The sequence below is a fragment of the Clarias gariepinus genome, chromosome 27, assembly GCF_024256425.1.
Source record: "Clarias gariepinus isolate MV-2021 ecotype Netherlands chromosome 27, CGAR_prim_01v2, whole genome shotgun sequence".
NCBI lineage: Eukaryota > Metazoa > Chordata > Actinopteri > Siluriformes > Clariidae > Clarias > Clarias gariepinus.
The window spans coordinates 1,043,375-1,056,783 of NC_071126.1; the positions used below are offsets into that span (position 1 = coordinate 1,043,375).

Genomic DNA, 13,409 nt, shown 5'->3' on the forward strand with positions numbered 1-13,409 from the left:
GTGATATATTGTGAGTATGGCTACACAATAGAAGTATTAATCTCAGAGTTTATTTCCTTTATTTTCAGTTATTATATGATCAGGGAAAAAATAAACATGGCTCCTGTAGTCAAAAGTATTGACGCAGCTCATAGCCAATTAATATTAGACCTGGTGTTTCGATATTAATACATGCTGTATTGTGTAAATAATATCTCTCATATTTCAATGGAACAAGATGCTGGACAGTGAAATCAGTTGAATCCATAAATAAGTGATTGTTAATACAATCTGAAACACTAACACCTGCATTTTGTCAATCATTTAAGCTCAGACAATATTAAATTAAGGCGGCAATGTGCATCATCGCTTTGTGTATACAGGACTTATTGGGACTATCTTAAAATAAGCCCAAAGTAGCCAGCTCTTCTTCTCTTTTGTACTTCTTTAAATACAATTACCTCAACAGTTAGGGATGTACAGTTAAAAGTCTTTACCCCCAACACAATTTGCACTAACTGTTTATGTGTTCAGCTGAAAGGCAAGCTATTATCAGCAACTAAAGAGCTAAATGGTAGGAGTAACTAAAATATACCTGAATACACCTTCAGGTAAACACTTAACACAGGGCAAAGTGCTGCCATCATGTGTTGGAGAAAAGAAGCACAGGTCTCTTATTCCCCCATTTCAGTCTTGAACGTTCTATGTGCATACTACCAGCCCACAGCAAAGTACAAGCATGCATAATTATACACTACATACAATTTAGAAGCACAATCAGCCTACAGAGTGTGTCTTAGGACAGATAAAAAAATTAAAAATAAAAACCCAGGGTACCCAGAGGAAATCCACAGAGGACGTGGAGAACATGGAAACATCACACAGAGGTGAGACTTAGACCCTGAACCATGTAGGTGTGCGGCAACAGTGCTAACGAACAAGTTTGTTTTTGTTTACAGCAAGAAAGTAATTTGCACCACAAGGTTAGACTCAACCGATCTTGAGTGTGATACTGCTTTTATACAACAGTTCCACAAACACCCTTTATCAACAGAATATGATTTGCTTCTTTATTTAACCAGTTATCATGCGCTTATCCGTCCACAGCGGTCCTCCATGGAGGTGCTGAACAGTCATTACTGTTCATAAGTTTCATAAGTAGACTGCAAATTTCATAAGGTTCTTTTTATAGTTTCACTAACTTCACTTTAGAACATCAGTTGTGTTAACTTCCCTTGTCCCAAACACCAAGTAGTGCCCTTGATTAGAGGATAGAGAAGGATTTGGGATTGATCATTGTGTTAGAAGCTGCTTAGCTTTGAAACTTGCATAAATAAATATGGAGGCAATTAGGAATGACTTTTACCAAGGAGACAGCATGTTGTTTAAGATGACATACGTTATCAGATGCATTTTCTTGCTTAAAGTGCTCTTGTTTTGAATGAGGGTTTTGGCAGGCAGCTCATAACTCGTACCTCATCTACGGTAAATCTCATCCAATCGGATTACCTGCTTAGAACCAACTATCGTCTAATAGGAAATATTACACCTTTCTCCAGTGCATAACATGCTACCCATAGAACGAGTGTATACACAACTAAAATATCACAAAGACTTAAACAGGCTAAAAATATTAAAATGTAATGAAAAGGTCCATTTATTTCAAATTTTAAAGCTGTGGCATTGAGTAATGAGTGTATTAAAGGCAGAGACACAAACAGCAGCACACAACACAAAGAAAAAAAAAAAGTGTACACACAACATTTTGGAAAAATACAAATCTTTAAAAAAGGAAAAGAAAAAAAGCAGAACATCTGACATAATTCATGAATTTTCTTCACTGCTCCGGAAACAAAAGCACCACCACTTTCGAATTGAATTAGCCACTGAGAACACTTTTGTTTGTAACTTATCATTTTACTTCCCTGAATACAGACACTCCACAACGCATTAGCTACTTTGGTTAAAAAATAATCGCCATTCTTGGTTTTAGGGCGATATGTATAACCACATCGATATATATGAAGTTTTATTAACTTTTATTTATTTATAAGGCTATATGGATTTATTTGGGCTTTGACAAAGTATAGACAGTTTAATTTAATTTATATTGGAGGGAATGGCTATGTAAATACACAGAAGTATTAACATCAATTTCTTAAATAAATGTAAACATATACATCTTGAGGTCTGTATACTGATCCTCTTCACATAAAGAAAAAGGTTACTGGAGCATTGTTCGGATATTTTTTGGAGTGGACTCATCATTCAGATGCTTTGTGGTGAATCTGTGGGGGGAAAGAAAATAGCAAAAGTATGAGAAAGAGTTACTTTCTAACATAAGAACCTGAATAGATTTAATGTTTTTTTGAGGATTACACGCTCGCTAAACATGGCAGGATGAGTGTGTTCATGATTAGCAGAAATGAAGTGCAGTTTTGTGAGCGCTTCATACAGAACAAGAACTTACTTCAGGGCATTAAGGAGCCCTTCAACATTATCAGCGGGCTGGTCTTTCAGAACCTTTATGCATCCTTTCATCTGTAGAAACAAAAACCAAAATAAAAGGAAGAACAGAGGGAGTAAGACTGAAAGAGTCTTATATTAACACAAGGTCTTACATCTATTTTCGAGGATTTGGTGAAGGCACCATTGGGATGCACGTGGTCATAGAGAATGATGACGCCCACCATCACCCTCATGCAGAAGAGGAGTGTGTCTTCGCTGTTGAACCGACTGGTATACTCTCTGTCAAAGAAATGACGGGGGGGGGGGGTATTGGGGAGACCAAAACAAGGACAAAAAATAAATAAATCGTATAATGGATTTCACTTTATTCTGTGTAATGCTGAGACACACCAAACGTAATGCTTAAACATTACCAACATGGACGCCAACTGAGGGCTCTCATCTCCTCATGCCTGGCTTTTATGCAGTAGCAACTTTCTATGTTTTACTTCTAACAGAGTTTACACCTGAAACTGGAAATAAAATCAAACCACGTCTGTCCACATAAATTGGAAATTTAAAGAGTTCTTTATTTACTGCTGTTAAAAACTAATTATTACAAGCATTAACCAATAATAATAATTTTAAAAAACCTTGATAAAAACCAAATCAACACTTAAACCAAATTATCAACCAGTCATTAGCAATTTCATGTATAAACGAAAACCTTGAGTCCAACTGAGCGCCACCATGCAAGGTAAAAAAAAATTCAAATCAGAAAATTAATATTTCCTTTTGGTAAATTGGGAATAGTAGGCAAAAAGAGAGAGATGCACAGAGATGCAGAGAGAGAGTAAGACACACAGGCAGACACCGAGAGAGACACAGGCACAGAGAGAGAGAGAGAGAGAGAGAGAGAGAGAGAGAGAGACACACACACACACACAGGCACCAAGAGAGAAAGAGAGAGACACACACACAGCCAGAAACTCACTTTACTTTTTAGTCACTGGTACAAATGAAACAAGAAACTGATTATCATTTTACAACAAATTAATGAGCTGTCTTACAATCATTTTTATAGCCAATATACGTTAGATTACAGCAGAGAAAATGAGAGATTTTGACTCTGGTCTCTGCAGTGTAACTCTACAATAGATTGTGTACACACAGATACAGTCTTTAGATTAAAAAGTCTTTAACAGTGTGCAACCCTTTAACAGTTTACCTCATGTGGTGATTTTGGGGGCGTTTCTTTATAAAAATGAGTGTGCGCAAGTAGACCAAGTTAGAAAGTCCTACAGTAGGTACCCAATTGGAATGGAATTACCGCCGCGCTCACCGCCACGTAAAAACGTCAGGGGCCAAAATAAATCAGTGGCATTTCAAAGTCATTCGTAAAATGGCCGCCAGGTGGCGCAAAGTGAGATTTTCACTCGTCGCAGTTCTAAAAATACAATTTAGTCATAAAAATGTTGTATCGAAGAAATACAATAGTGATGGTTATTTCCACACGAGTACTTTATACAACAAAGATGAAAAATGTGAACCAGAGCTATTGATATGTACTGTACAATAATGAGTTAAAAAAAAAAAAAAAAAAAAAACACATTGGTTAAATGTTGTCGAGATCAACTTCAATAGCTGACAATTTTACTTGTACAAAGTATAAACAGTATAAAAAGTATATATATAGCGTATCTCTGTATCTGTTTATTGTTATTTAAGTTCTCGGTCATTTCGGGTTGGGTCATATAAGATGCCCTCCCCTTTAGATATGCGAAGGAGCGGGCCTGCGGAATTAGGCACAGCTGGTGAGCTATCCCTGCTAATGATCCCAGGCTTGCGCTATAAAATACTCAGGGTCTGTTGGGTTACAGTGGATTTTACTACACAGTGTGAGTCCGACATGCGCACAACAACACGGAAGTGCGGCATGCAAGCGGGACAAATGGAACGCGCCCCAGGGACTTCAAAGAAGCGTAATGTAGTCAACAATATTTAAAAAACAATTTATTGTTCTTGTTTTAATGTTATTTTAAAGTAAATGAAACAGTAATAGCTAAAATAGTAAAATTACTTGTTAAAATATGAACAAGGGGAATGTTTGAGGTCATGTGGGCATTATAAGATTTGTATTGAAAACCTCTAACTAAAAAGTGGTAGCTGGCACGCCTAAAAATAGACGCAGGTTAATTTTTTTATAGTCTAAAAAATTCTCCTCTTTAATTTCCTACATAGTCTAATCATCGCTCAACCGCCGCAAAAAGTTTTCTAGAGAGCGGAGAAATTTTGTTGTACTAAATAATATTTGTGCAGTATAATCAGGGCCTCTTATTCCTATTAATCCTGGGTTGTTCTTTTAGTGTGTGTGTGCTTTACAATGCCAGACAACATTTAAGTGCAAATTATTCCTCCTCCCCAGGTGTGAATCAGCTGTTCTCACCTATACATTCAGAGGAACTAAAATGCACCTCTACACACTTTAAAAACCTCTTGGATCTGAGGCTCTTCAGAAGACTTTTCGTGATTAAGGCCTCTTTTTAAATTTGTGTAAATTTTATCTTCTAGATTCTGAAGTTGGCATGATTCCCGTTTTTAATCCTTGGAATGGAAGAAATTAAGATTTTACGTATGATAGCATAAATTGCATTGTTTTTAATCACTCATTATATACACAATAATATTCGTTGGTATTTTTATTTAAAAAATAATAACTAGTATGAGGCTATCTTGGTTTATTAATCCTTGTGCCTGGTTTAGGTTTAGTATTCAGTGCACAGTTTGTACATCTTTTAATTTACTTACATCTGAACTGAGTCGTTTACGTAAGTCACTGATCATGCCAACTTCATCATATCAATTTATTCGTACAGATGTTCCTGTTTTACAGGGAAATTTACAGGCTTGTTACTGAATTATTTTCTCTGACAGAGCCATAAGAACAGGGGCAGCTGGAACACCTAAAACAGATGCAGGATTATTTTTATAATCTAAATAAAAATGCTTTTCTAAACGTAGGCTATTGTTAATTTACTTACAATATTTCTTAATTCAATTTAAATGGGGTTTGGGCTCCGTGATGTTGAGCATCGTGATCCTCATATTTACTTTCCTACGTAGTCTAATCAGCGCTTAACCGCAAGCATAAAGTTTTGTAAATTCATTTAACTTTTAAGGTTTTGTCAGCGGTGGTACAGCGCAATGAGGATCATTATTTACTATTAAAGAAAATTATGGTCTGTCACGGCGTGTGCTCGTGATAGGCAAATCGGAGGAGCCGCCTATTCGTGCCAGCTGGCGATAATTAACGTTAATATGATCTCGGGCTTGCTCTGCCCTATAAAAGAAAGGCGCGGAGTTTAGTCCGAGGTCCAGGAAGTACCTGATGTGGAGAACAGGAGTGTGGCATGTGAGTGGGGTGATGTGACGCGCCCCAGGGACACTGGAGACAGCCCGAGAAAGAGCTGCGTGAGCTCCCGCGGCACCTTCACCACCATTGCAACCCTGCCGCCGAAGAGGAAAAGGCCGCGAGGATGTTTGCGTTAAGTTTTTGTGTTTGCGTCAGCGAGGACTCCCACCGGCCATCGGGAGAAGCGCTGTCACAAAGGAGCGTGCTGGAGCGCTGCCTCCGCATGCTCCGTTCTGCCACTCCACTCACCGCCACTTATTGTCAGCTGTGTGCCCACATGCCAGCATTGCAGTGACCCCGGAACTGCACAACCTTTATCCCTTTCCCGTTCTTTCCATTCTCCCTCCTCCAACCCTGCCCTTCTTCATTTTCCCTAAATAAATTACCCTTTTCCCCGTAAGACCTCGCCTCACACAGATCATAACAGCCCACTGCATTTCATTCTTATAATAACTCAAAAATGCAAGCGGGGCTGAATGACCGACATCTGCTGACACAGTAGAACGTCCTGACAATGTTTTAATTTTCTACTACAAATTTAAAGAACACAAGATATAAGATGACAGAAAACCCTACACCGTAGCTTTTACACATGATAAAATCTAAAGGCTTACTGTGTTAACATTTATTTCTAATAAGATTTAATTTAAATTCTACATTTGTACTGTAATTTTAGTACTGTGATTATGAATTCGTTTAACTACAATGTTTCACTTGCTTTTATCCGCTCCTATGTGCAGCTCTAAAGGAACTGCGGCTCATTGATCCTGCAAAGAATGAACTAAGGCATGCGGCATCAGTCTGTAGTTATATAGCGCCACTTAGCAGTAAGAGATACACAAATACAGCTTTCTTGACAGCTTTGTGAATGTGTGTGAGGTTCAGGCATGCACTAATCCTACACAAAGAAGGAGAATTTTGTTAACAGACATTGAAGACACAGCAGGTTATCAAAATGAGAGCCACTGTCAGAGTTACTTACGGAGTCTCCAGCATGACCTTACACACACTGGCCATGGTGCTCAGGCAGTCTGTGGTGTTCTCTAGGGGCAGCGTTTTATTCTACAAGGGTAGAAGAATTGCTTTTAATACTGCACAGTTGCTAGAACACCCCTGATTTGACTTGTAAGCTAGTTAGCTAAATCTTTATGGTTGGCAAAACAAACAGAGCCGTGGAGCTCCAGGACTGGGATTTTTAAAACTAAAAAGTTTAATGATTGCTCAGATTTGGTTGCATCCTTCAAGAGAAAAATATTTAAGATGACAGAAGAAAGGAGAGCATTACCTCGGTGACAAAGTTCGTAGTCGCTGTGCTCAGGGTTTTAAGCATCGGTGTGGCCTCGGCATAAAAAAGCGACATTCTGTTCGCCATTTCATTGTTGACTTCATTTTCAATGTCCAGCTATAAATAAAAAACAAAAAGCACAAGTGTCTAGCACCCAGGGGTCATTTATTTGTTTTTTTCTACTGTTATTTTCATGATCACAACTTTATCTTAAAAATACAAACCTCCTCGATGGTATTGGAGTATACATTCACCATATGATGTGTTTTTTCTGTGGCATTGTTACAAGTTTTAAAAGACTTCCAATCAGAAGAACAGAACTCTGGAGTCAGTCCATATGTGAATATTATTTCACTATTAAAGTCCTGAATTATGTCCGTGCAATGAGGGAAGAAAAACCAGGGGGAAACCTGGTCACTTAGTACATTCAGAAATTCGGCTGACTAAATTTAAATGGCGCCTTTTTTTGGCCAGGCAGTACACACTGGTTTTATAGCAATTTTGCAGGAACTGCAACTTTTTTTCTGAAAATTCAGTTGAAAGTAGATAATGTATTTTGAGCCACAAACCATGCATTAATCATTCAGTAACAATGGACATGCCCCTGGTCCCACAAGCTTGCTGGCGACATCAGTTCATGATTACCCAATAGCTCCAGTTAAAAGAAAAATTATTAGAGATAAGAAACTTGCTACCTGGTATAACGATCACACGCGCACTTTAAAACAAACCGCTCGGAAATTAGAACGTAAATGGCGGCAAATTAAATTGTTAGTATTTCAAATAGCATGGAAGAAGAGCATCCTGAACTATAGAAGAGCTCTCAGTGTAGCTAGATCAACATATCTCTCCACTCTTATAGAAAATAACAAAAATAATCCTAGATTATTATTTAATAACAGTCCAATTAACCAAAAATAAGACCACTGCAGAAATCTCCACAACAACATCATGCAATAGTGAGGACTTCATGAACTTTTTTTAATAATAAAATTGTAAATATTAGGCATAAAATTAAGGTTTTGAAAACGAACAGTGTAATTGATGCAGATGTTAAACTACGTAACCATGTCAGATCGGAACCTAGAATACTTTACTCCCCTTGAAGAGAATGAACTAATTTCACTCATCTCTTCTGCAAACTCAATAACCTGTATATTAAATCCCATAGCGACACATTTTCTTAAACAGATACAGAAAAATATAACAGAAATAACAGAACCGCTGTTAAAAATAATTAATTCTTTACTTAGCATTGGAGAATAATTAATTCTCACATAGCACTGTGAGCAAAATGTTCCAAAATCTTTTAAATTAGCAGTTATTAAACTGATTATTAGGAAACCTGACCTCGACCCCTGTCAGCTGTCCAATTACAGGCCAATATCAAACTTCCCCTTAATTTCTAAGATTCTGGAAAAGATGGTAGCGGAGCAGCTATGCTCATTTGAGTTTGGTTTTCCACAGGGTTCAGTTTTAGGCCCACTGCTTTTTCCCCCCCTTTACATGCTTCCATTGGGCAACATAATTCATAAGCATGGTATTAGTTTTTATTGTCATGCTGACGACACACAGTTATATGTCTTAGCAAAACCAGATGAGAAAAAACAGCTTGCTGAAGTTGAGCAATGCGTAAAGGATATAAAAGACTGGATGCTCATTAACTTCCTCCTGCTTAATCCTGATAGGACAGAAGTTCTAGTCATAGGACTGCTTGCAGCTAGAAGCAAGATTTTATTTCACACTGTAACTTTTGATGGCCTTTTTGTTCTATCTAGTGCAACAGTAAGAGATCTCAAAAGGTAAGAGATTTCATAAAAAGATGAAAGGGCCTATAATTTCCATCATAGGTATAACTCAACTATGAGAGACAAATTAAGAAGAAAAAAAAAAAAATCAAGAAAACCACATTGTAGGATTTTAAAATAATTTATTTGCAAATTATGGTGGGAAATAAGTATTGGATCACCTACAAACAAGCAAGATTTCTGGCTCTCACAGACCTGTAACGTCTTCTTTAAAAGACTCCTCTATCCTCCACTCATTACCTACATTATTATAAAAAGACACCTGTCCACAACCTCAAACCATTACACTCCAAACTCCGCTATGGCCAAGACCAAAGAGCTGTTAAAGGACACCAGAAACTAAATTGTAGACCTGCACCAGGCTGGGAAGACTGAATCTGCAATAGGTAAGCAGCTTGGAGTGAAGAAATCAACTGTGGGAGCAATTATTAGAAAATGGAAGACATACAAGACCACTGATAATCTCCTTCGATCTGGGGCTCCACGCAAGATCTCACCCCGTCGGGTCAAAAAGATCACAAGAACTGTGAGCAAAAATCCCAGAACCACATGAAGAGACCTAGTGAATGACCTGCAGAGAGCTGGGACCAAAGTAACAAAGGCTACCATCAGTAACACACTGCGCCGCCAGGGACTCAAATCCTGCAGTGCCAGGCGTGTCCCCCTGCTTAAGCCAGTACATGTCCAGGCCCGTCTAAAGTTTGCTAGAGACTATTTGGATGATACAGAAAAGGATTGGGAGAATGTCATATGGTCAGATGAAACCAAAATAAACCTTTTTTGGTAAAAACTCAACTTGTGTTTGGAGGAAGAAGAATGCTGAGGTGCATCCAAAAAAACACCATACCTACTGTGAAGCATGGGGGTGGAAACATCATGCTTTGGGGCTGTTTTTCTGCAAAGGGACCAGGGTGACTGATCCGTGTAAAGGAAAGAATGAATGGGGCCATGTATCGTGAGATTTTAAGTGAAAACCTCCTTCCATCAGCAAGGGCATTGAAGATAAAACGAAGCTGGGTCTTTCAGCATGACAATGATCCCAAACACACCGCCCGGGCAACAAAGGAGTGGCTTTGTAAGAAGCATTTCAAGGTCACGGAGTGGCCTAGCCAGTCTCCAGATCTCAACCCCATAGAAAATCTTTGGAGAGAGTTGAATATCTGTGTTGCCCAGCGACAGCCCCAAAACATCAACAGGAACGGGCCAAAATACCAGCAACAGTGTGTGAAAACCTTAAAGACTTACAGAAAACATTGGACCTGTCGTTGCCAACAAAGGGTATATAACAAGGTATTGAGGTGAAATTTTGTTATTGACCAAATACTTATTTTCCACCATAATTTGCTAGTAAATTCTACAAAAATCCTACAATGTGATTTTCTGTTATTTAGGTTTTTTTTTTTTATTTTGTCTCTCATAGTTGAGGTATACCCATGAGAAAAATTACAGGGCTCTCTTTTTTAAGTGAGAGAACTTGCACAATTAGTGGCTGACTAAATACTTTTGCCCCACTGTAGATTCTAGTCTTTCATTTGAAGCACATGTAGAAAATATCACCAGGATACCATTCTTTCATCTCAGAAATATTAACCAAGTTAATGAATATATTGTCGCTAAACGATGCAGAAAAAATAGTTCCTGCTTTTATCACCTTTAGGTTGGACTATTGTAATGCCTTACTGTCTGGTTGTTCAACTAGGTGCATAAAAAAGCTTCAGTTAGTCCAGAATCCAGCAGCGAGAGTCCTCACTAGAACCAGAAGATACGAGCACATCACCCCTTTTTTCACTTCATTGGCTCCCTTTTTAAACCAAATTTTGCATTGATTTTAAAATACTACTTTTGACATATAAAGCATTAAATGGTCTCGCGCCGCAGTATCTGAGTGAACTGCTAGTGTCTTACGATCTGCCACGCCTACTTCGATCAAAGGATGCAGGCTGCTTGTCAGTACCGCGTATTATGAAAACTACAGCTGGGGGCAGAGCTTTTTCTTACAAAGCCCCAAATTTATAGAAATAGTCTTCCAAATAGTGTTCGGGACTCAGACACAGTCTCAATGTTTAAGTCCAGGCTAAAAACCTATTTATTTAGCCAAGCATTTTTATAAATAGATTTGCCATAGGTAAAGGAGCAGATCTGGGGGACTCATGGACGTAGAGTATTATGGTGAACTGGTATGTTTGGATGCTGTCTTCCTCACTCTCATTGATCACTCAGGTTTGCTGACGGTGAGGTGATTGTTTGCTGTACATCTCAGTTCCCCCTCATGTTTGTGTTTCCTTCTGGCTCTCCCTTTTAGTTATGCTGTCATAGTTAGTCCTGCCGGAGTCTCTGCTTGCACTCTACAGTTAATATACATTCACATTATACATCATGTGACTGCGACCATACCTAACTGTTATCTCTCCTCTTCTGCTCCCTCTCCCTCTCCCTCTCCCCCTCCCTCTCGAGCTACACATGTCGTTCCTGAGCTGCCAGTGATCCAGACTCCCTCTGCCCTCCGGACCTGTCTGACCCATCCTGGTGCCCCGCTTCTGGTTGGAGATCTTGTCACATGGATTCCCCCGTGTGTCTCTTTGGGATGCGTCTGGTGTCTGGGGATGGTTTCACTCAACCATGAAGACGGTTCTGGCCTCGATTGATGTTCACAGCTGTTTCTCTGAGGACTTGACTTGACTGCAGTTGCTCAATAGTTCAGGACTGGATTTTCCTACGAGTCTACCTGAGCCTCCAATAACTACCTGGACTCCATAATAACATCAATTAACATCAACTGTTATGCTGAACTGCCTGCCACCTAACACACAGTATGAATGCACATCAATTCCTGCTTTCTGTTTCACCCAGATGAGGATGGGTTCCCTGTTGAGTCTGGTTCTCTCAAGGTTTCTTCCTATTACCATCTCAGGAAGTTTTTCCTTGCCACCGTCACCCTCGGCTTGCTCATCAGGGACTATTTGACCATTCTGACTCATACACATTTATATTCCATACAATCTTAATTCTTTTGATTGTGTAAAACTGCTTTGCGACAATAACAATTGTTAAAAGCGCTATACAAATAAAATTTAATTGAACTCAACTGTCCATGACTTCATCTTTCATTTTTTTCAGACATTTTTTTTTCTCTTGCATCAGTCTATGATTAAAGTAAAATATGGTTATGTTGGCTGCACATTTGTGGATCTCGTGCATTTAAACATTTTAAGGAAAATGGTGAACAAGGTAACAGCTTGAAATAAAAGCTAACAACTCATGACCTTCTGTTCTTTAAAAGCATTTTGGAAAGAGTAGGGAGTTTAACAGTGGATTCTTACATTCAGGTTATTTATTCTGTTTCGACTAATCGTTCGTCTGTAGTAGCTGAAGTCGTTCTGGATAGCAGGAATTCGCATCTGAAAGAACAATAAAATACTCCATCAGTTAAAATCAATCAGGATGCACTGAATTAAAGCAATACTTCTAAACAAGCAAAATAAAACATGCACCTTGAGCTCATCGAAGCGGAGTGTGAAGTGCAGAATCTCTGCGAACTGCTTGGCTAGGGCCTGCTCCTTCTCCAGATGCTGAGTGGGGGTGTAAGATGGACAGGTCAGCGACTCCAACAGGCTCTGCAGGGCTTTTTCTGCACCAATAAAAGAGACCATACATGAACCGTGTGCCTTATTTTAAAACTTAAAAGGATTTAAAGATGAATGGTCAGAGCGTTACCCAGTTTTAGTGAGAAACCATAAAACTTTTTGAGTCTGATGACGAGGGGACACACAGAGTTCCATGCCCTTTCTTGAAGCAGTAAATCGCTGGGATTCTGTATAGCCTAAAAAATACAAAGCCATTGAATAATGCTGCTGTTTGTTATGAGTACATATACAGTGTGTGTGTGTGTGTGTGTGTGTGTGTGTGTGTGTGTGTGTGTGTGTGTGTGTGCGCGATAGGGCTGGACCAGAATATTCATTTGGAGGGATGGCATTAGATTTTTCATTTTGAGATTCGAATATTCAGGAAAAAAAATAATAAATTAACCTGTGACATCGATCCCTGCGAAACGGTTCTCATTTGCGCTTAAATGACTAGCCCTTGCGGCAAACTTGTGTCATGCACACTCCAGGAAGCATAAAAACGAGACAAGATGGCGTGGCACATCGCCCAGTCATTAAGTTTGCCCATGTCGCTTTGGACGCTTTCGCAGAGTGTGTGTTAATAGGACGCAGGTTAAATTGTGTTCATCACTTGCTCCCCATTCGAGAAAGTCCTTAAAACAATCTCGTGGTTATCCTGCCTACCCGTGTTACTCTGCATTTGGGTTTACCATTCACGCTACAAAGGGCTAACTGCTAAAGCTACCTCTTCTGGTCTACTCAGGCTAGTTCATGACAACTTGCCTGTATCCATATAACACAAAAATGTGAAAAAAAAATTAATAATAGTAAAATAAAAGTCCGCAGCAGTTGGATGAACTGTTCAACATAAAAAT

The 13,409-nt window shown here is 39.0% G+C and overlaps 1 protein-coding gene across 3 annotated transcripts in view; it reads right to left on the reverse strand.

Annotated features, from left to right (window-relative positions):
• Positions 1–1,612: 1,612 nt before the first annotated feature.
• Positions 1,613–13,409, reverse strand: part of fam49a (family with sequence similarity 49 member A) — a 29,084-nt gene continuing 17,287 nt past the window's right edge. For all 3 annotated transcript variants that reach the window (XM_053488809.1, XM_053488811.1, XM_053488810.1), the window contains 8 exons: positions 12,647–12,752; positions 12,424–12,560; positions 12,253–12,330; positions 7,125–7,241; positions 6,822–6,901; positions 2,601–2,727; positions 2,450–2,520; positions 1,613–2,267 (listed from right to left, as the gene is read on the reverse strand). In XM_053488809.1, coding sequence (XP_053344784.1) covers positions 2,204–2,267; positions 2,450–2,520; positions 2,601–2,727; positions 6,822–6,901; positions 7,125–7,241; positions 12,253–12,330; positions 12,424–12,560; positions 12,647–12,752 — 780 coding nt within the window. In that variant the 3' untranslated portion in view covers positions 1,613–2,203. The remainder of the gene's footprint in view (positions 2,268–2,449; positions 2,521–2,600; positions 2,728–6,821; positions 6,902–7,124; positions 7,242–12,252; positions 12,331–12,423; positions 12,561–12,646; positions 12,753–13,409) is intronic.